This window comes from Podarcis vaucheri (genome assembly GCF_965113315.1).
Source record: "Podarcis vaucheri genome assembly, chromosome: 3".
Classification (NCBI taxonomy): Eukaryota; Metazoa; Chordata; class Lepidosauria; order Squamata; family Lacertidae; genus Podarcis; species Podarcis vaucheri.
Window position 1 is genome coordinate 90,910,536 of NC_138761.1, and position 22,617 is coordinate 90,933,152.

The window sequence follows — 22,617 nt, forward strand, 5'->3', positions numbered from 1 at the left end:
GTTCCACTCACATAACAGCTTTTAACCCACAAAATTCCTCCAATAACACAAGAAAAGAAGAAATGTTTTTAGAAGTTTCCCCCTCCCACTGCAGCCCCTTCCCCACCCACAACCACCAGGTTTTACCAGAGTGTGATACCACAGAGGATTGCAAGAGGAGGGAGGAAATAATCTCCACTCCTCTATTACATTAGCGGAGATGCCTGCTGAAACAAGAGTTATTCCATGGGTCAACAGTGGGACTAGACTCTACCCATCGTCAGTCACAAACATTATTCAATTTGGATATGCTACCAAAATAACTGACAACACTGCCAGCACCTGGGGGGAGGGGGGGAGAGAACCATAAGCAGGTTATATTTTATCACACTGACCCCGTTAAGAAAGTCAAGCACTAACGGAAAGATTTCAGAATGTGTATCAAACATAGATAACATCACCTACATTGTTTTTGGGATCTTTCAGATTGAATATCAAGCTTCTGTACTTATTCTTATACTTGGAATCAGTATCTCGGAAAAAAGAAAATAGTTCTTTTTCAATTTTAGTCGCAACTTTTGCTGCCCTTTCTTCAGGAATCTTCAGTGTTGAGTCTGCAAGCCTGAAAAATACACACATCATATGTTTTTGGTTTGGTTTCCACCAGGAAACAATAGCAATTGAGACATTAACAATTTGTTTAGCTCGTCGGCCGCACCTTTTCTCCAGGATTTCTTTAAGAGACTGCCGAACACTTTGCCTTATTTGATCAGCGGAAGGTTTGGATGCAGGGGCAGGAGCTGGGTGTACATTGCTGGTTGTTCCTCCTTTCTCCGTTTTCTTTTTCTTTACTTCCTGTTTATCCTGAACACCTGCATTAAAATATAAATGTCACATCATGGGATAGCTTTAATAACTTGAATTTGAAATTTCACAAGGTTGAAGGGAAGGCGTTGTTACATTTGAAGGAACATACAATTACGTAATTTTGGATTTACACAACTGATTATCCTGTTGGGATTAGTACAAAACAATATTAGGCACCAGAGGGTTCTATGCATTGTCTTATTAAAAAAAAACAACCCTGTAAATCAAGTCCATCTCTATTAGAAATTGACCAAATTACTGGACAGACAGCAAATTACTCAACTGATCCTAAATACTTTGCATTAAAAGTCAGCCTTCTTTAATGAAATTTACGTTAAAGAATCCAAATTGTAGACCATAGCTTTGTATGCTTTATTAAAGACCTGGTTTGTAGGATTCTAAAGCCTGCATGAGGAAGCAACTTGCCTTCTCTTGTCATTATAGGCACCCAAGTCCAGTGAGCCCTTAGTGGCCGTCCCCCTTCACAATATTTACTTCCAGCAATGAAAGCAATATTTTAGGAGTCCAAGTCTTCCATTGTCAGGTTAAGCTGCAACCCACACAGCAGTATTTTAAAATGAGCCCTTATATATTTCATTCCATGTAATAACATTATATTTTAAATGTGGTTTTGTTTTTCTTTAAAAAAAAGCAACTTCAAAATTTTTAGTTACCGGTTTTTGTTGTGCTTTCACTTGAACAAGAGACATTAAGATTGTCTTTATTCATTCTTTCGTGTTTGTCTTCCGACGATCGCTGAGGACATGCAACCATTTGTCCTGTTTTCCTAACAGGAATTTGCTGCCTTTTTTTCATTTCAGAATCTCTGCATTCTGATACTGGTTTTCCATCACCAGATTCCTGTAGCAAGTGTTAAGAAATATTAGAAACCATTTGGACTGCAGAATGATCAGTTTTATACCTATATATTTGCATGTGTGTGTGTTAATTAGATGCAGATTAAAAAACAGAGGAAATTATGCCCACTGATGTTTCGTTTAAATGAACATAAATTTCTGGCCTCTCTGCCTATGAAGCCCAGCAAAAGGTCCCAAAACAGAATATTAACACCTAATGCACTGAAACATGAGGCCACAAGTTTATTTATTCATAAAAATATTTATATACCACTATTCATGAAAGCCTCACCAGAGCAGAGAACCTTCTGTGAGGTTCACATTCACACCATACATTCCTCAAAGAATTTGGAGAGCTGTCATTTATTATTTTTCTCTACGTTGGGAGTGCAGACAGGCAGAATATATATTTTTATGTTAGGGCTAATCCAAGTCGAGTTGTTAAAGTACATAATCACCAGACATTCTGCACATTCACCAGGGTTCAGAGTGCATGTGCTCATAATCCATTCATGAGGATGGAATGATGCACATTTTCCAGTCAATATACATAATCTCCAATGAGCCTTGTTCAAAAATTGTACAATATATGCAAATTCCCTAAACTGTGTTAAGAGATTATGTATCCCCTTGTCTTATAAATCGCATAAAAAATTACCGGAGCCTACCAAAGTTACTGTTGTTATTATTATCATCATCATTATTATATGGCAACTACAATAGCATTTCTTACCCTTTTAAAAATTTTGACCTTGTGCTTCACAGTCTCGTCTCCCTGCTTTGTTTTACTTTGTGGACACATGGAGATTTGTTTTGCTATTCCAGGCTTTTCGCACTCCATCATTCTACCTTCTTGTGTTGTTTCCGGTTTCACTTGTGCATCCGGTATATTTTGATTGACAGGGTCGGGTTTTTTGTCTTCTGCAGCACAACACTTTACACATACGTATTCTTTGTCTTCTTCTCCCATTTGCTGTGCTTGAGAAAGACTCAGACCAACACAGTCACCATGAAACCAATCATCACACCTGCCACAGCCTACCATAAACCTGAAACAAGAAAAAACAAATGACTTAATGTGCTTAAGATTTTACATTTCCTTGACTATAAAAACATCACATCTTAAAGGGAGTATATTGCAGCACTGGCTCCACTCAGCTTGTTGGAGATTGCATCCACTGCTCCAGCCTTACAACATGGTAGGAGTTGCCAAGGTGACACCAAAATTGGATCTTGTCACACTAATTTAGAAATGTAGCAGTTTGGATATCAAAGAATTCTTCGGCTTTCAAATAGACCCGGAAAAGAAACTGATTTAAGTTGGTTATACACCTTTAAAAGTATATGTGCCCCTCAAAATATGCTATGCCTCCCATAGTATGAAATGATGCAGCACAACAGAAAAATATAACCAAATTGTCACACATCACCAAAATATTAGCAAAAGAGGACCCAAGCTGGCCAATTGGGCATCACATGACATTTTATATCCTTACATTGTTCAAAATGCAACTTTATCTAGACCATTAAGCAGGCATGGCTGCAACTGCCACAAACTAACAAAGTTAGTGAAGCAGAAGTTCACAATTCCAGTGCAAGAAACAATTTCATTCCTAAATAGAACAAAAGTTGGTCTTTTCATAGACCTATTCTATTTTGCAATTAATCTCCTAATATATATTTGTCCGAACGGGCACCTTACATTTTTCATAATATTGAAACTTAAGATAACCCAAACCAATAAATAATCTTAACTTCCCCTTGCACTCATCTGTAGTCTTTACTTTCTCTATTTTCTAGGAAGGGAGAAGGGTGTACCATTTTATGGACATCCAAACTCTTGTATTTTGAATTTCCCCTTAAAATTATATAGAAAACAAGGTGGAGTTGAAACAGTTGAGGGAAACTTAAGGGCAGCCTTCTAGTGGATATGAATTTCTATCTTTCAAGCATTTGGCAAAGACAGGAATCCAGAAAATTACGGATGGTATTCAACGAAGTTGTTGCATGCAGAGATTAAGCCCAGCTCATGCAACAGGACTTTTCACACTGCTTCTCTGCACCACCTAAATCTGCTCTGGAGGGTTGGAGAAACCACCAGAACAGATGGGGGCACAGCTGTAAGGAGCCAAAACTCACTGCACAAGCAGTCTTCGTTCCCCCTGCCCCCAAACACCTCAATTAACACTACATTAAATTCCCCCCTCATGTTTATAACAAGAAGACTGAAGTACTCACTAGAGAGCAGAAATCAATGTTAAAAGTGCTCCGTATCAGCTTGGGTAACTTTCCCCCCACAAATTTACTTGTTATATAACTTAAATTATTAATGAAGATTTGTAAGTTCTAGTGTTAAGTCTTATCAGGAAGATGCAAACACGGGCAATTTTTGTCAAGATTCACTAAGGCAATTCCTGACAAGCCTGCCATTGCATGCTATGAGTCTAGCCAATAGTTTGTTGTTCCAAGTAACTGAAAGCAACCATTCTAATGTAGTGAGGAACAATGCAGTTGACCCAATAACCTTAGTATCTGTCTTGTTCTACACTGCTAACTCACATTCCTCTAATAACAATAATAGTAACAATAGACCTGCCTGATACTTGATAAATCCTGGGGTGTTTTTTGGGGGGAGGGGGGTCTGCTGAGGTACACAATACATAGCCAGAATACTATATAGAGCATGGGATCCTAAAGTATGACTGGCCTGTTCTAAACTATGTCAAGTAAGAAACGAGTAAGAACAGCGTACTTCGCTTCCTCTTGCACCACTAAAGACAGCTCAAGCTCAGAGGGGTGAAATAACTCCAAGTACAGATTCACATTCATAGTTACTTGGACTAGAGTTTTACCATATGGGCTTCCAGCCAATACTTACATATGTGACTATTTGGCTTCTAACAATCAGAGGGGGTGGGGGTGTAGTGTTCCATTAACAATTTCTTTATGCTTCATTCAGGCGTAAGAAACAAATCTCAGCTGTCAGCTCATACATAAAACTTATAAAGTATCTCAGATTATCTTCTAGGCTTTTTTAGTCTAGCCTATTACTAAACATATTACCTGAAAATAAGCACTAGTGGTTTCAACCAAATTTTCTGTCAGGTAACTGTGTCCATAATTTGAGCCTATCACAATTTCCAAGATGGCCATAAAAACTAGCATATTTGAAGACCAGGAACTGATTTTGCTTTGTTTTCTATGGCGGGGGAATCATGACATTTTCCATAACAACCAAAACATTCTAGAATGTCATGTTCCAGTTTAAGGATCCCAAAACTTACTGCAAATCTCATTATGAGAATATGAAGTATGTCTGATAAATCCATATACAAGTTATATTACATAGATTCAATCTGCTGAAAGCTGAACTAGCTATGTGGAGGACTATATGTTCAGATTTAGTGTGAAAATAATTGTATTTCTTTGCTTTAAAAATCTGATAGAAATATGAAATTGAATGTCTAAATGTAGAAATAAGGGAATGAAATAAAAATAAGAAAAAGTGCTCCTCCTCATAGAAACGTGGATATTTAAAAGATAAGGAATTGGCAGAAAAATAGACCTGGCCAGAGTAGCCAATATGGTGCCCTTGGGATGTTTGTGATTACAACTTCCACAACCCTAATCAGCAAGGCCAACTGTCAGGGATGATGAGTTATAGTCCTCCTGTCCTCCCTCCCTGCCAGGCATCACACTGCCTATCCCCAGACTAGTGAAAGCACTTTCAGGCTTTATGATCTTGCATCTCTGGTGTGCATAAAGAGGAATACATTTGCAATGTAGGGAGACTATACAGAAATAGAAAAGTGTTCCCTTCACCCCATGCCCAAAAAGGTTATGGGGAACTCCTGCCCATTTTGGGTTATGCACATTATGTTTGGAATCCGAATTAATTTCATACTTTTGAAATACTAGCAGCGACTATTCCAATTAAGAAAGAAATGGTCAATATGGGAAAGTGTTCAGAACAGCAATATGGGGTATTGTACTTTCAATAGCAGTCACTCAGTCAGATGCTAAGCACACTCAAGAGAGGAGAAAGGTGTTCTAAAACAACTATTGAGCACGTAAAACATAACTGTTGATCAATCACAGCACTGCTCCCAGTGTCCTGAACAAAATACAGTGGCTGCCACAATCTTTCACGAAGCAGCTGTTTAGGTAAATTAAAATGAATCTATATTTTCTGATTTTTTTTTAAAAGGGCAAGCCTGCGTCTGAATTTGTTGTTTCAGCAAGAGCAGTACGGTAGAAAAGCAAAGAAACAAGATAACACGAAGGTGGACTCCTTATGGCTCAGTTTTTCATTGACTGGGATGGGAAGCAACAAACAAGGAGCAGACTATCAAGATGGCTCCCAAATTATCAGATCTGTACATCGCTTTTGTCCAGTGACTAAACTCAGTTAAACACCAACTGAAATAAATCTTTATGAACACAGGCTTAAACTATGTAGACACATCCTGACTCTCTGCTATGTAATATCTGTTCCAATGTAACTCTCATTTTTCAGACTTAAGAGTTAGTGTCATACAACCTGTAAGCATGTTTTTTGCGTGTGTTGAATTCTGAACCAGTACATTTTTGTATTTAAAAAACTCCAGTCTGGAATAATGACAATTTGTGTCATTCCAAATTTATCCAACTGTTACTATCTCTTAATGAGCTCTTTTAGAACTTTATTTACAAGTTAAATTTATAATTTGAAATGGGAATGCAGAAAGGGGAGGTATGAGGAGGTCGGTGAAATAAGTTTTAAGAAAAGAAGGTTTCGAAATTATACTTGTTCTTTTTTGTTTGTGTTTGTGTGTATTGTTTTGTCTGATATAATTTGTAAAATTTCAATAAATATTTTTTTTAAAAAAATACAAGTTAAATTTATATTGTGATCTTACCCATAAACAGAAATTTGATTTGACAAATACACCAATTTATGGCTTGGTCTGCTATAGGAAAATTGAAGCCTATAGCACAAACATGGGAATAGTTAACAGATAATAATGATATTATTTATACCCCCGCCCATCTGGCTGGGTTTCCCCAGCCAATCTGGGCGGCTTAAGCTAGCTGGCTAGCTATATTCTGTATCAGCTTACAAAGCTCTAATTTAGTTCCACAAATACAAAATAAAGGTATTAATTTACTCTCCAAACACAATGGGCATTTCCTTGTCTTTTCTTTTCATCACTTTGATAAAGAGAATATGAATGTGGCAGGGATAGACATGCCAGCCAAAAATGAAAGTTTACAAAAATGAAAGCAGGCATTTTCCAAGTAAACATCAGGCCCTAATTTGCTGTTCTGAATTCATTTAAAAGTTTTGTCCATTAGAGACTGAATTTTAGTACTGGCACTAGGAATACTGTGTAGATGTAGGATAGCTAACAAGAATGTAGCAAAGTTGATAAGAGAGGAGTGGGGAGCCCTGCAGTCCTCCAGAGATTGCTGGACTTCAACTAGCCGTGCTGATTTTGGTGGATGAGAGTCCAACAACATCTGCAGGGCCACAAGACTCCACCCCCCTCGATACCTCTGCAATAAGGAATCTCACTTGTCAAGGGGCAAGGGAGATGCCCCAAATGTCTAAAAGGAGAGAATCGTTTATGAAGAGCTGAAGACGGCTTTAAAGGCCAAACAATTTCTTTTTCCGTGGCTTTTGAAGGTGTGTGTAACTGTAGCTAATACTAAAAATTCTGGCTGCAGAAAGCTTCACAGTTTGATGTCCAAGGGCTACTCATGTTGTAAGGCTGAATTAGCAGATGTGTAGTTGCAACAGAAAGAAAGAAAAAATCATTTAAAAATATTAATAATGGGGTGGTATTCAAAGTGTTTCAATAAGCTTTACATTAAAACCAACATGCTGCAAACATTTAAGAAAACAAAATGAAGTACTGGTTGTACACAGTTCACTTAAGCACCAATTTTTAAAACAGATGTTCTGATTGCAACAAAATACTGCCTTCTGCAAACAGAGTAAAACAATAAATGTATCTGAACCATGGTTTTGCTACTGTAAATACAGAGTCTCTTAAAATATACTAATGCAACGTCCAGACTATCTTTTTCAAATAAGCAGTCACCCAAGTGGAATGTGGACAGTCAAAATAATTTTGTTGGGTTTGAAGACAAGTTTTTAAAAATGATACACCAACTCAAAATTAACTTTATTTAAAATACATAGCACAGATTGCTCTTGTAAACAAATCGAGCAGCATATTCATGAACTAGAAATTGATGTTAGTAAATGCAAAAAGTCATTCTTCACTTCCCTTTCCATTCCATTCTTCGATGTGAAGCAAGTTCATGTAGGGTGAAACAAATACTGTCAACTGTATTTTTAGTAACTACTCTGTTGAAAAACATTTTCAGTTTTCTTGGTATGGCTATAATAAATACATTATTTCAATTTAGCATATATAGCCATTTAGCATACTTTAAATTACACCCTTATCTAGCATTTAGGGGGGAAACCACCCTTTGTTTTTACAGACACAAAGAAGGGAAGCTAATTCTTAAAACTTTACAGGAATAAAGTACAACAAATGTACCAGTATTTAAGAAGTATATATAGCTAACTACATAAAGATAAATTGTTAATCCACTGTAAACACAGATGAACTGAAGTAGGTATTGTAGATTGGCAAACATGGAAGGCCCTGATTCTACAACAAATTCCACACTAAGGGCATAACTGTAAAAATTTTCTCATGTCAAGGACAATTTGATCTTCAAATTCTAAAGAAGAACTTAAGCAGGGGCAAGGGGCGGAAAAAGAGAATTACTCTCCAAAAAAGTAAAATGTTTAAGTGATGGGGAGCCTGTGGGAGGGCAGTGATTTTTGTTAATACCCCCTCCACCTGCAACCCCACCCCCCTGCCCTTCAAAAATATGGTAGCCCCAAAATCCTATGAAGCAGATTTAAGGAGGGGCAAGATGGACAAGGAATCACTGAAAATTTCCTCCCACCCCAATTCCTCTGATGAATACCTTCTGTCAGTAGAGGTCAGCTCTGGATTCCACCCTTGGGCTGCAACATGATACACACATGCATTGGAGGACACATTCATATGATTATTTTGTTAGTATGGATCCAGTCCACCGTTTAATGTGCACATCTGTATTGCAGCAATATATCCCTATGCAGTTTTTAATGACATAGTATGAGCTCTGTTCACATCATTCTTCTGACAAGATACTTCAAACATTTCTCAGTAAGATACTCATAATTCTCAGTAGGATATTCATAATTCTAAGAGAAACAAGCCCCTTTCACACATTATCCAAGTGAACAGGCTACACACAATTAGAGTGGTTGGCCACGGACATTTCACCCGCTTGCCTCGCTCCACTTCCACCTCTGAGCATCGAGCAAAGGTCTGAAGGTGAAAGCCAGCTATATTTGTCGAGGTTTTTCTACATGATCAAAAGGCCCAAAGTACAAGCTGGCAATCGAATAGAAGGAGACTCTACAAGTGCAACTGCCTACCCAGTTCAGGCATTTGTTCAAATGCAGAGATAAGTGGAGCTGGGTGAGTGGACCAGCAGTGCGGCCTCCCTGTGGTTTCATCATGTGGATCCACTTTACAGAATGGGAAGGGTGCTACAGTTTTAAACCACTGCCGAGAGCCCCGGTACAAAAAGTAATGTTTCAAGTTAGAATTGAGCCTGAAAGGAAACCTAACATAACTGGATTAAAAAGAAAGTAGTAGTATCATTGCAAGTGCGGACCACTAGGTGCACTTTTCCAAAAACGTAAAAAAATATTATTCTACCATGTGAAGCAAGTTATTAATGAACTAACTTAGTTATCAGGTGGCAAACAGTATGCCATAAGTGAAAGTGACTCTATTCCAAATGTAAAAAAAGAACCAAACTATAGAAAGTACAGTGGTAAGCATACTTCAAAAAGTATGTTTTTATATACGTTTCCCTTTACGCTTATGTTTTCAGCAAGCAGAAGATCCCCAGACTACACATTTAAATTCATTTTAAATACAACGTATTACATCGTTTAACCAAACTCAGCATTAGTTTTAACAACCAAAATGAAAACATATTTCTGTGTAAATGTTATTTTAATGACTCCCTGCTGCACACATGCAACACTACCCAGTATCAATAAGAATAAGGCAATCTCCTGAATGCAAAATGCCAGCTTAATTTTCCTACACTCCATAATTTCTACTTATCAAACCTGTATTATTTGGAGGAAGAGGTCATCAAATTATCCTTATAATGGCAGGGACTAATTTTACATTGTTCTAAAGTTAGGCATCATTTATTCTGTCAGCAGCACACTATAACGCATAATAAAAAAGCTACTAAAATTTAGGCAATGAAGACCCAATGACTTTTCCCCCACTTGAATTCTATTGAGTGCATGGTTAGATGATTTTCCAAAACAGTATGGGAGGTAGTAAAGGGAGGACTTGCCCCTTTCTCTAACAGAAAGACCCTACTGCATCCCAGATCCTAGCATGAATGGAAATAGCCCTTCAATTTACACAGGGACAAGTCTGGGTCCAATCCATTATGTTGCCACCAGTACCAACAACCTGAACAAGACCATCATTTTAATATGCAGTAGGCAACTGATATCTTAAAAACCACATGTTGTATCCAACTAAATAATTGCATAACGTCTTCCACAAGTGCTACAGAACTTTTCCTTCCTCTCCTTCCTCCACATTCCAGAGGGCAGATTTGTGGGCACCCGAGGCAAGAAAAGTTGTTCCACACATGCAATTATTTTAGTTGAATACAACTCCACAATTTTAAACAATACCTACAAAGAAAGGTGGTAAACGTTTTCATCAGAAGAATGAGATACCACTGTTACCAATAGTTAGGTATCTTTTAAATTACGGAAACCTTTTTTTTAAAAAAAAGAAAATTCAAATTTCTATGCACAGTATTGCTCTGTTCAGACATCATGTTAAACCACAGTTTAGCATAACAAGAACAAGCTACAGTGAGGTTTAGGTTCACACTCTCTCGCCCCTCCTCCTGTATGGCCATAAAAGAGTTCAGAAACTCTTGCTTCCATTGTTGCTTTTCTATCGCTTGCCATGTTGTCCAAACCAACAAACTGATTAAGGTCTATTATGCTTGTTAGTCAACTTCAAAAATGGGATATGAAGATATTTGTTTAAATGAACTAGGTAACTTCATCACAGTTTAGAGTTAGGACAACACACTAAACTGTGATTAACAGGAACCAGAAGTGAATAAGTTTCCAATCTCCTTAGAGCTACACCAGGTTTTTATCACATTATACTATGATTTGCATGATGTCCAAACAAAGCCAATCAATGTGTCCAGATGCCACCACTGATGTGATAAATCCATTTCTTAAAAGCCATTCTTTTCATAAAATGTGTGAGTAACACAATAAAAAGCTAAAATACCAAGCAAAATAGGCAGTTTCAAAGTGTTAATTATTATTTTAGATGATTACCAGTAAGGGGAATACAGAGTTCTTTGGACCTATGAAAGTAATATCTTTAAAGGTTTTTGTTTTCCAACTTATTTTTAATAGGCCCATGCTGTTTTTATCATGTGACACAATTAGTGATGAGAAATACAACTCCCCAATTTTTTAACTTTTAAATAATCTCAGGGAAGCATAAGCCACTAAGTCATCCTGTTTAAATTTTTACAACTTCAATACAGTGGTACCTTGGTATAAGAACAGTCCGGTTTAAGAACAATTTGGTTTACAAACTCTGCAAAACCGGAAATAGTGTCTTGGTTTGAGACAGTTACCTCAGTCTAAGAACAGAATCCAAATGGTAGAAGGGCACTGGCGACGGGAGGCTTCATTAGAGAAAGCGTGCCTCAGTTTAAGAACAGTTTTGGTTTAAGAACAGACTTCCGGAACAGATTAAGTTAGTAAACCGAGGTACCACTGTACTTGTAAAGTGTGGCATTTTCAAGTAAAGCTTTGAATACAACATTTTAAAAACACATTAAGTGACCTTGATTTCCTAATCAAACATAAGTGAAGCAATTTTATTTCCTGATTAAATATTTCAGTTCAACTACTTTTCACTGCTGGGGGTAAAGCTTTTTTGAGATTTTTAAATACCATGTAAAATTATTATTGTATACTTTTGGTTAGTTTTGTTTACTAAATGTAAACCAAATGTATTAATCAGAACCCAATTATTGGAACATGAGAAAAAAGCCAACTGCATTCTTCCAAAAAAAACCACATGAGCGGATAGTATCAGGAAGCTAACAACATATCCCAGAGAAAATTACATACCTCCATCTAGCAAACATCACTGTTACTATCCCCCATACCAAAAAATTATGCATCATGTTTATGCAGCATGTTAGCTATTCAACCAGTTGGAGCTATCATTTTTTTTAGTGCAGGTCCCACAGAAGTTGTTCAAAGTTAACCAACAGATTGCCTGGTTTTTGTGAGAGGGGCAGCAGGAAATGCTCCAGAGAAACCTCTTCTGCATATCTATTTTGCAATGTTGCAACATGAAGCACACTTACTATGCCACAGACGGCACAGAACACAGCAATTATTTATTTCAGTGTAAACATGAATAGACTCAAACTATTACGCTGGGTAATCACAGCTCATCACTATTTTGTTTACCCTAATTTCTTAAGAAAGTGTAGCTCAAGAGCCTATAATGTTGGAAAGTTGACAGGGTGCTTTTGTGGTTAATTTAAAAAAGATAGTCTGGGTGCTAGACTCCAGGACATGAAAAGCAGGTGTCTGATTAATGAAACATCTGAACAACAAAAACATATACCTACACACACACACACACACACACACCTGTTGCCATGTGGTTTTCTGCAAAACCCACACTGCTTACTAGGTACCCAGAGACTTTTGCTCTCAGTGGGAGATAGGTGATCCGAGCTCTCTCGTTTTATAGTAGAGATATTATCTGGAATGAACAACGGAGGCTCATCTACTGAAAGGCTTCTGCTGCTTCTCCTCTGTCGAGGCTGAAGATTCCTCTCTAACTTTCTGAGTTTCAGTTTCTCTTTTTCATCCTCTTTCAAATTATCCAGAGGCACACCTGCAGAATCTCTTTTCCCTCCTTCTTCTTTAACACAATTATTGGCTTTAAGAAGGGGGTGTTTCAGTAACTGCTTCTGGTTGTGGTGTGCTAATTGCCCCTGTTTAGGATGTGCTGGTCCCGACACTGTGTGTGATATTTCTTTTGAACCCGCATGATGGCTGGAAGACTTGTCGCTTGCTCTCTCTGCGTACATCTTCCGTACCTGTGGTGGGATTTGGCCCCGTGGAATGTTTTTCCCTAACAATTGCAGAGGCTTCTTTAATGCCATTCCAGATTCACAGCCCTGGGCCTTCACATCTTTATCTGCATGTTTTTTCTTAACTTTCACTGGCTTATGAAAATGCTGGAGATCCCCATGCTCCTCCACTTGATGCTTCAGACTTACTGAAGATTGGCTGTGAACAGCTGACACAGTATGTGTTTTGCCGTGAAGCTCTTGGTTTACGGAAGCTGTTTTCTGCTGGGCAGCTGTAGTTTTATTTTGTTTAGACTTGGGGTGCTTGGGCTTCAAATTTTTTACACATTTTGATGAAATGCCAGTATGCCCATCTTCCTGCAAGCCTGGTGACTCATGCACTTCCATTTTTACACTGTCAGCCTCCTGATGCATAGCTTGGACTGGAATGTACTGAGCAATACCATCTTCTAAAGTATTTGTTTCTGATTTGGCAGAAGTGGCATTGACACCTTTTGAATCAATCTGGTCAAGTTCCATGCTACCTAAAGGAAGATCTTTCAACCCAGCCTTTCTAGAGTCATCTGATGGCTCTTTTCTGTCATCTGGCAAGCTGATCTGATGAGCTGGCAAGCTTGAGCCACAGGCAGGCTTTCCATCTACAAAACTGGGCTGAACTGAAGGGGTTTCCTGAATTTCACTTGCGTTCTCATAAGCTGTTGTAACAAAAGGAGTATCGGCCTTCCCTGTTTCCTTGCTTTCCTCATCCATTTTAGTTTCATTCAGCTCCTCAGATTCAATGTTTGCCTTTTCATCTGAAGGCATTTCAGAAGTGAATTTATTAACCATGGTCTCATTCCCTTCATTTTTAACTAGACTGTTATTTTGTGTTTTATTAGTTTCTGTAAAGGCAGATGCTTCCAAGCCTACTCCACCACCACCATAGGGTAGCACAACTTTTGTCACGCTTTCAGTTTCTTTAGTTGGGGAACTGGTCCCTGGTAAGTGAGAAGAATTCCCTACTTCATTAGCTGCTTCCTCTATTTTTGTCTGATTAGGAATTTTATGTTCACTATCTGTTTTCACTTCATCTGAAGTTGCACAACACACAACCCATTCTGCATTGCTAGAAGGTGGTGGTGGTGATAATACTTCCAGTGCCTCTTGTTCTTGGCAGGATTCATTCCGACTGTGCTCAGTATCTCTTGGATGCTCTTTGGCACTACTATTTTCCCATTTAGTCTGCCCTTTATCCTGCTGTTTCAGTCCTCCCTTTTGAGCAGATCCAGACTTCACAGCTGATTTTTTGGGGTTAACAGATGGTGATGCATTTGAACGTTTGGCTAGTGTGCTCTGCCGCAGACTTCGTACTGGTTCTATTAAAAAAGACAAATGAAGTGTTTAGTATTTTTATCTATCTGCCAAATAACAGACAAAAGGAACAATTCTGTACCTGCTTACCTGGAATGAGCACAACTGAACTCAATGGGACTTACTACAAAGTAGACATGCATAGGATTGCATCGCAAACTAAAAATAAGATTATTCGTATAACTTAACATTGTGATCCTAAGTTTATCTTAACACATTAACAATTTCTCATTATCTCTGGGAAGACTGCTGATGGCAAATAATGTACTTCCACTTAAAATATAAATCTGAAGCATTTATAAGTGATAATACACAAGAAGAAAGAATATATATAACTACATTTAGGTATCTGAATGTGTTCACTCAACAGTGAACCAAGACTCCAATACACTGTTCAGCCCACACTAAATCAAATGCAGAGATTTGCTGTCTATAAATGTGAACTTCCTCAGAAGACCTACCTTGTGTCATTAGACGTGGAGATTTTCTTGGCGATTTGACTGACGTTCCATCCATTTGGTCCCTCAAATTCCTGTTAGGTGAAAGATCATCTTCATCAATGGTACGGCAGGAAGTTTCCTTAACTCCTTCATCCATAATATCATCAAGTCCAACAACTAAAAATAGAAATAAAAATCCTAAACCTTAAAAGTATCTATTAGGGCTGCAGTCTCATGAAAGTAGCTGGGAGACTTAGACTAACTAAAGGGAAATGATGCATGGGGAGGGGGCACAGAGAGAAATAAGACTGAAGGGATAATTAGGAAGCATGATATACAAACTATCCCACTGGGCAGGTAAAATAAGTAGTCATCCAGAGCAGTATATTTCTCATACATATGGTCCTTGAGAAAGAGTCATAGCCAATTTTAAAGGACTCACATTTTATTGATTTGCCACAGGAAGTTCTCAGTCCTTAAATGATCAGCTGTCCCCTCACTGTCCCTTCCCACCTAAGAGAAAGAGAATTTAACAATGGAAAGAGCTGATCCAAAAGTGACAATCTCCTTTACCTTTTTAATTTTAGAGATTTGCTTTTAGATTTTTAAAATCCAGAACATGTTAGTCTGCATCATGAGAATTATGAATAGATGACTCACCTGCTAAGCTCCCAGTCAGAGACTGAGAACCATAGCCTAGGGCTGCAGCCCTCTGACACTTAACTGGAATATGCCCCACTGAACTCAGTGGGATTTATTTCCATGTAAAAATGCACAGGATCAATGTTAAATGCCATATTCCTACCCTCTTACTAAGGCCAGTTCACACATGAGGAGTGTAAGTCAGGCCTGCACAACTTCTGTTCGGCCAAGCTAAACAGCCCTCCAGTTATGTGAGCTGCAAGACACTCATCCATCAATCAATTCATTTCTAGGATTGAACCCTCAAGCTCATCCATGGAGTGACTAGACCCACTCTGTTCCCTGTGGTGAATGCACTGGCGAAGCATACCCCTCCCTCAGGAGTCAACTTTAACAAGTGGGCTGGATTGCCCATGAGGCAGGTGGTGGGAGATAAAGGTCTGTGTTAGACAGATGCTCCGAGAGTACATCAAAAAGTTCCTTTACTATCCTGGGATGCAATTCATCCAGCCCTGATGACATAAACTCATTCAAAAGTAGCTGGTGCTTTTGTCCTTATGTTTCTTTTTCCTCCTGGCTTGTTATTTCTAGATAGCATAACAACATAATCTACAAGTCCTGTAAAAAAAAGTAAAAGAAAAAAAACATACCCCAAAACAACAAACTAAAGGAGACATCAGAATATCACACTTTCAAATATGATTACAACTGCCAATTATTCACAATGCCCTAAGAAACTTTTAATTCTAATCCTTCTCCAACTTTTCTTCCCCTACATGCGACAAAGCTGTAGGAGGTAGTTGTGACCATTTCCATTAGCACCCATACAAAAATCTGTTTCACTTTGGCATCTTCCTACCTACACTAGGATTCACAATTTTAAGAAAGTCATAACAGCTTTTGCAGGCAAAGCTAATCACTCAGAATCTCCTTAATTTGTTTATCTGAATTATTTATATACAGCATTTAATGGGTGATATCCAACCCCGTCACCCCATTCCCCCCCTCCCCTCCCCAAATCTGCTTTGAAGTAGTAGGGAAAACCCCAGAACACATCTGGGGGCAAGCGGGGGGTGGCAGCGGGGAAGTCCTTTTGTGCTAGTAGAAATCATTGTGCTTACAGGGCAGTTCCTTAGCACTACACTGGATACAAGCCTTGTACACAAGACAGTGTATACAAATACATTAAAACTACATTAAAACTCATTCAACTTCAGGCCAAAATAAATATATTAAGTTATAGTGAAATATGCCCAAAATCTATACTTCTCTACAAAACTGCCACTTTAAGAATAGTTTCAGCATCTTGACACCAGTTATTTTGACACCTGCAGTCATACTCCATCAATGTCATATCAACCCTAGGAATCAGCAACTGAGAAGCCCTATGTTAAAACTGGCCCCTTAAGAGATGCCCCTGCTCATACTTCTATTCACTTTGACCTGCATTTTTAAAAGAACTACCCACAAGGATAAAAGGAAAGGAAGGAGAACAGCATATTAAAGCGGCAGTGGGGGGCTGGGAAGGATCTTCCACATACAACCCCTTCACTTCCATCTTTACCAATCTGAAGACTCAGAAAGAAGAGGTAGACTCTGTAACAAGGCAACAGAGAAAAATACTTCTGCAAGCCTCCACTATCCAACAAGGAAGGGTGAATGGAGTTTTCCCCACCCTGCCCTACTGTTTCATATACTGTGTAGTAAGCGGGTGAATAGACTTGTCCCCAGGCATCCTACATTCCTCACTATAATCTCAATTTTCATTCACAGGAACATCAGCTGCTATCTAATGTTCTGCACATTTTTGTAAAAAAATCAAAAAGATACAGGACGGAAAAAATCAAAAGCAACTGTTCTGAGACACCAGAAGAAATGCCTCCTAACTGCAAAATCCCGCACACGACAGCAACTTTTAAAGGAAAGAGGATTTTCATAATTTCAAGGCCTTTTCAGATGCAACAAGACAGAAAAACATAATGGGTAAGAAGCACTTGCCACCATTATCTTCTAGAATAAATGAACAACAAAATGATTAGGACAATAAAGTAAATTAGTTGGATTAGGAATCACCACACGCATAATGTGGAAATATTTAAAATACAGTATCTTCCTAATTAAGGAAGTAGACAGTGAACGTGACATTTCATCAGCTCTGCTGAGAGACCAGCTCCACTGAGCTGCTCCTCTCCCTCAGTTATTTCCATTCCAGGGGGTCTCATAGGAATACTATATAATTTTAAAAATTGGTCCTAAGCTTACTTGTTTTCTCCCCCATACCCCAATCCATTTTATATCATGTCTTTTAAGTGTAAACCTACTGGTAATGACTATTGTATTTTTATTTGATGTCATGTAAGCCACTATAGGAGGGGACGCAGGTGGCGCTGTGGTGTAAACCACTGAGCCTTGGGCTTGCCGGATGGAAGGTCGGCGGTTTGAATCCCCGTAACGGAGTGAGCTCCCATTGTTCGGTCCCTGCTCCTGCCAACCTAGCAGTTCGAAAGCACGTCAAAGTGCAAGTAGATAAATAGGTACCACTGCGGAGGGAAAGTAAATGGCATTTCCATGCACTGCTCTGGTTTCGCCAGAAGCGGCTTGATCATGCTGGCCACATGACCCAGAAAAACTGTCTGTGGACAAACACCGTGAGCGCCACAACCCCATAGTCTTTCGTGACTGGACTTAACTGTCAGGGGTCCTTTACCTTTACCTTTAAGCCACTATAGGAGCTTTTTGAGCTGAATAAAAATAAATGCTTTAAATAAATATACATGCACACAAACACCAGAAAAAGGTAATATACCAAACTCCAAAGGAAAGAAATGCAACATGCACTGGAAATGAAGCAACAAGGGATGAATTCCAACTACCAGAAATCTGACAACATAAAAGAAAATGTAGTCATAACGAAGAGTCAAGTTTCTACAAGTACTAAATGATTATGCTTTGGAAGAACTAAACGTGGAACCAGTAGGGAGGCATTTCTAGTCAGTAATCCATATCCTTTAATAGCCTAATCCTCATTGGCCATTTAGACAGGTGGGTGGGACTGCCCACCTATCAATTTCCAAACATCAGATGACACATTTTGCTTTGCCTCTGAAATTTTAACTCAAACCACTTGGGTAAAGAAAGGCACATATGCATTTGGCTCTGCCAGTATTATGCATTAGCAAGTATATTTGAAAAGACTGGAGAATATCATTAAATACAATTTTACATTTTGCTATTAGCAAAGCTATTGTACAAAGCAAGTGGATAAGGCATGTGTCCTAGAAATAACTGCTATAACACAATCCCTAAAGTTCTAAAGTTCTTTGTTTTGTTTTTGCTGGCCTGGTGGTAGTATAATGTGTATTTTGTATGTATACAATTTCAAGTTGGGGCTACATTTGAAGGTGACCCGGAAACTATAACTAATCCAGAATGCGGCAGCTAGACTGGTGACTGGGAGTGGCAGCTGAGACCACATAACACCGCTCTTGAAAGACCTACATTGATTCACAGTACGTTTCCAAGCACAATTCAAAGTGTTGGTGCTAACCTTTAAAGCCCTAAACAGCCTTGGTCCAATATGTCTGAAGGAGCGTCTCCACCCCCATCGTTCTGCCCGGACACTGAGGTCCAGCACCAAGGGCCTTCTGGCGGTTCCCTCACTGCAAGAAGCCAAGTTACAGGGAACCAGGCAGAGGGCCTTCTCGGTAGTGGCGCCCGTCCTGTGGAACGCCCTCCCACCAGATGTCAAAGAGAACAACAACTACCAGACTTTTAGAACACATCTGAAGGCAGCCCTGTTTAGGGAAGCTTTTAATGTTTGATGTATTACGGTATTTTAATATTTTGTGGGAAGCCGCCCAGAGTGGCTGGGGAAGCCCAGCCAGATGGGCGGGGTATAAATAATAAATTATTACTATTATTATAAGTTAAATCCCTAGCATCTATTTAAAGGAGTTAAGGATTATTCTAGATGTTTGCTCTTAAGACATGGGACTGTACGCTGCTCCGACGTGTTCAAAATTAGCCAGATGCTTTTTGCTACTGGTGCACATCCAATTGCAATTACATCGAGCTTTCTGGGCGCCATGTTGGCAACTACAGTTTAAAAAACTCTATCCTACTCCATAATTCATACCATTTTCATTTCCACTGTGCATGTTTCTCCTTCTTGCATACTGGAGCAAGTGAACTGTTATAAGAGCAAGCTACAGAGATCATAGAATCATAGAACTGTAGCATTAGAAGGGGTCCCAAGGGCCATTTCATCCAACCCCTAGCGAACAGACATTCTGTTGTGGCGACCGCAACATAAGATTCAAGGTGCCATTAGGCGACCACCTTATATACCAGAATTTCTAGCACTGGTTCCGCCTCCTTGAACTGTTTCAGAAGCAGACTTGCACCTATATAAAAATGTAACAGGGAGCCCTGGGTCCCATGCCACCTGGATATTGCCCTGCCTGTAAGTTTGGATATACCATGTCAGAAAGCTTCTCCTCCATGCACCTGTGTCCAGAGGTTGCTCTACACAGAGAAATGTCAAGTAGCCAAACCAGTCTGAAGAGAAGTATAAAGGGAAATGCCTCTAACAATGCTCACCATTTGTTATTAGCTTGATTAGGTAGACTGATGGAAGAGCAGGATCCATTCGGGCCTTCCTTGCATCTCAAGCAAGAGAGCCAAGGGAAACAGAAAACCTGCCAGACAGCTTCACCACACTACGAAACAATGGTCAGTATCTAAAGAAACCCAAGAACTTTCACCCAGTGGATTTTAATAAATTCAATAAAGTTTATTTAAAAATTATTTCTGACTTCAATAAACTTTCACGCTTGGGAAAGTCTCCTGAGTTTGCCATGCAGCAAACAAGTCAAAGCCCCAGTGGGCGCACAGAATTAGTTGCATGAAACTATGGATCCTAGCCAAAGAGCATAGAAGCATATGCTAACTAGTATTACACTAGCTAGGGGATGAGGGGAAGGGAGAAAGCCATGGAACAAGATGTCAGATTGTAAACACCCTTTAGGAGCATATATCAAAGCAAATACACACACAAAAAGTTCAATTTGCTATCACATCATTAGGAGGATAGCTCAGAGAACAAAGGTCTTAGAATATTAAAAGCTATATTTTTAGAAATGCAATGGTAGGTCTGTAAGAACTGTCAACCACCAGCGCAAACTACTAGAGGCAAATATTAGGGTAAGGAGAAAAGAAGGCATCAATGTTTATATATAGAGCAGGGTTACCATATTTCAAAAAGTAAAAATCCAGACAAAAAAGTTGTTGAGCTTCTTATTTTGAGCCAAAGTTGAGCTTTTTTTGCAAAACTGCAAAGAAATAAGACATTTTTGAGCTATTTCTAAGGAAAATCAGCAACAATGACCCAGCCAACATGGGCTGCCATACGTCCAGATCTTCCAAGACATTTAGCCGATTTCTGCTCAGACGCTGCTTGCAGCTGCAGTATTCTCGATATGACCGGGAAAATTCAGATGTGTGGCAACCCTAATATATAGGATGCCTTTATATTAGGCTTCTATACAAGCTAATTAAAAAATGGGGCTGTAGGATTGAAAGGCAGCACACTCTGCTCTGTACGATCAGTCAGGATATCAAGGGCCAGTGGGAAGGTGTTCCTCTAGCATCCCAGGAAGAACATCATGTTAAGGAGGAGACCAGCCTCATCCCATCCATTGGGAATAGAAGGGGCAGCTCAAGGTGTGCTTTCCCCACACCTGCCAAAAGAATTGTCAGCTCCAGCTACCAATTGCCCCAAGACTGCAGAAGGAAGGGAAAACAGAAACTCAGACCTCATCCATTGGCCAAAGGAAAAAGAGCCGCCATCTGCTATTCAACCAAGAACACCAGCAAGATAAGATCAGGCAGGCCCAAACTGGAAACAGATGCTTATAGCTCAGCACAAAATAGATTTATGAAATCTACATATACAAATGCCTCAGTCAAAATAAAAAAATTCCTTCCAGTAGCACCTTAGACCAACTAAGGTGCTACTGGAAGGAATTTTTTTATTTTGACTATGGCAGACCAGCACGGCTACCTATCTGTAAATGCCTCAGTGTCTTTCAGATCAAATACCCTGCGCTATACCCTAGGATACTCAACTATCTATTAGATTTTGCCCACTGAAAATTCAGAAAAGTGTAAGCTGACAATGGAAACTATCAATGCCACCTGCTAAGTTATAACATATTGCATGTCAGGTTCTTAAAAGAATTTTGTTAAATCCAATAGTGTCCCTCACACTAATCAAAGGCTGTTTGATCCAGCAGGTGCTTTTATCAGTGGAATGGGAAAGGAAATTGTTTTTGCTGATTCCCCCTCCACTATGCACACCCCCAAAACTCTGTTCCAAAGGACTGAAAGACCTTTTACAATAGCATGGGAGATGGAGTGGGGTGGCTGCGGGGGGAGCAGGAAGTGGAAAGATTTCCTCCCACCTCCCTACTGACTGAAAATCTATGCTGGATTTTTTTTTTATAAAAAAAACCAACCTTTCAGCTTGAAGGACACCACTGGATACAAACTACTAGAGTTACGTTTGATACATCAAATCTAAACTATGAAGTGCCCCAGACGCTTCAGAAACTTCCATAAACTGTATCTCCCTTACCCCAGCATTCCAGGGAGCTGGATATCATGCATTCAACAAGGTACAGTATGTTCAGAGATCTAAGAGAGCACAAATGGTACACTCACACTGGGGCAACTATGAGGCACCACAACTATGACATCCAATAGAAGGTGAGAGACGAGGAGTAGGGCTTGGGGGAGAGATTTTGGCATCACACAGGGTGCCACTGAAATTTGGAACACCAAGGTTTGCCAATGCTATGTTGGTTACCGTCAAACTATTTCTGGCTAGGACTGTGACTTTTCTGACTAGACATTCAACGCTTGCTCAGCATGCACAACTTAATGGGGAAGAGGCAGAAGCATAAGCCAAATTGCTAGTAAAATGTTTGATCAATTTCCTTTCTATAAAATCTGTCAAAATCAGTGACCAAAAGAGAAAAGTCAACATAGCTACTACTATTTTCCAACAATATTTGCAATAAATTGTCAGTGTCTACCAAAAAATTAATAATGGGGGGTTGCTTTTTCTGCATCTTTGCGTAACTGTTCTGTCTCCAACCAAATCCCAAGTATAAAAATACCATTATTAGGAGCCCACCGTGGCCATAGCAGGAATCCTGGACTGGAAAAGT

General features: G+C 39.2%; 1 protein-coding gene across 17 annotated transcripts in view; it reads right to left on the reverse strand.

Annotated features, from left to right (window-relative positions):
* Nucleotides 1-22,617, reverse strand: part of PHF3 (PHD finger protein 3) — a 44,331-nt gene that overhangs the window by 10,309 nt on the left and 11,405 nt on the right. For 8 of the 17 annotated variants that reach the window (XM_082218140.1, XM_082218142.1, XM_082218153.1 and 5 more), the window contains 6 exons: nucleotides 14,768-14,923; nucleotides 12,508-14,311; nucleotides 2,437-2,752; nucleotides 1,521-1,707; nucleotides 698-851; nucleotides 445-601 (listed from right to left, as the gene is read on the reverse strand). In XM_082218140.1, the coding sequence (XP_082074266.1) occupies nucleotides 445-601; nucleotides 698-851; nucleotides 1,521-1,707; nucleotides 2,437-2,752; nucleotides 12,508-14,311; nucleotides 14,768-14,923 (2,774 nt within the window). Of the gene's footprint in view, nucleotides 1-444; nucleotides 602-697; nucleotides 852-1,520; nucleotides 1,708-2,436; nucleotides 2,753-12,507; nucleotides 14,312-14,767; nucleotides 14,924-15,188; nucleotides 15,260-22,617 lie in introns of all 17 variants that reach the window. The other 9 variants (XM_082218147.1, XM_082218148.1, XM_082218154.1 and 6 more) reach the window with 3 other exon arrangements.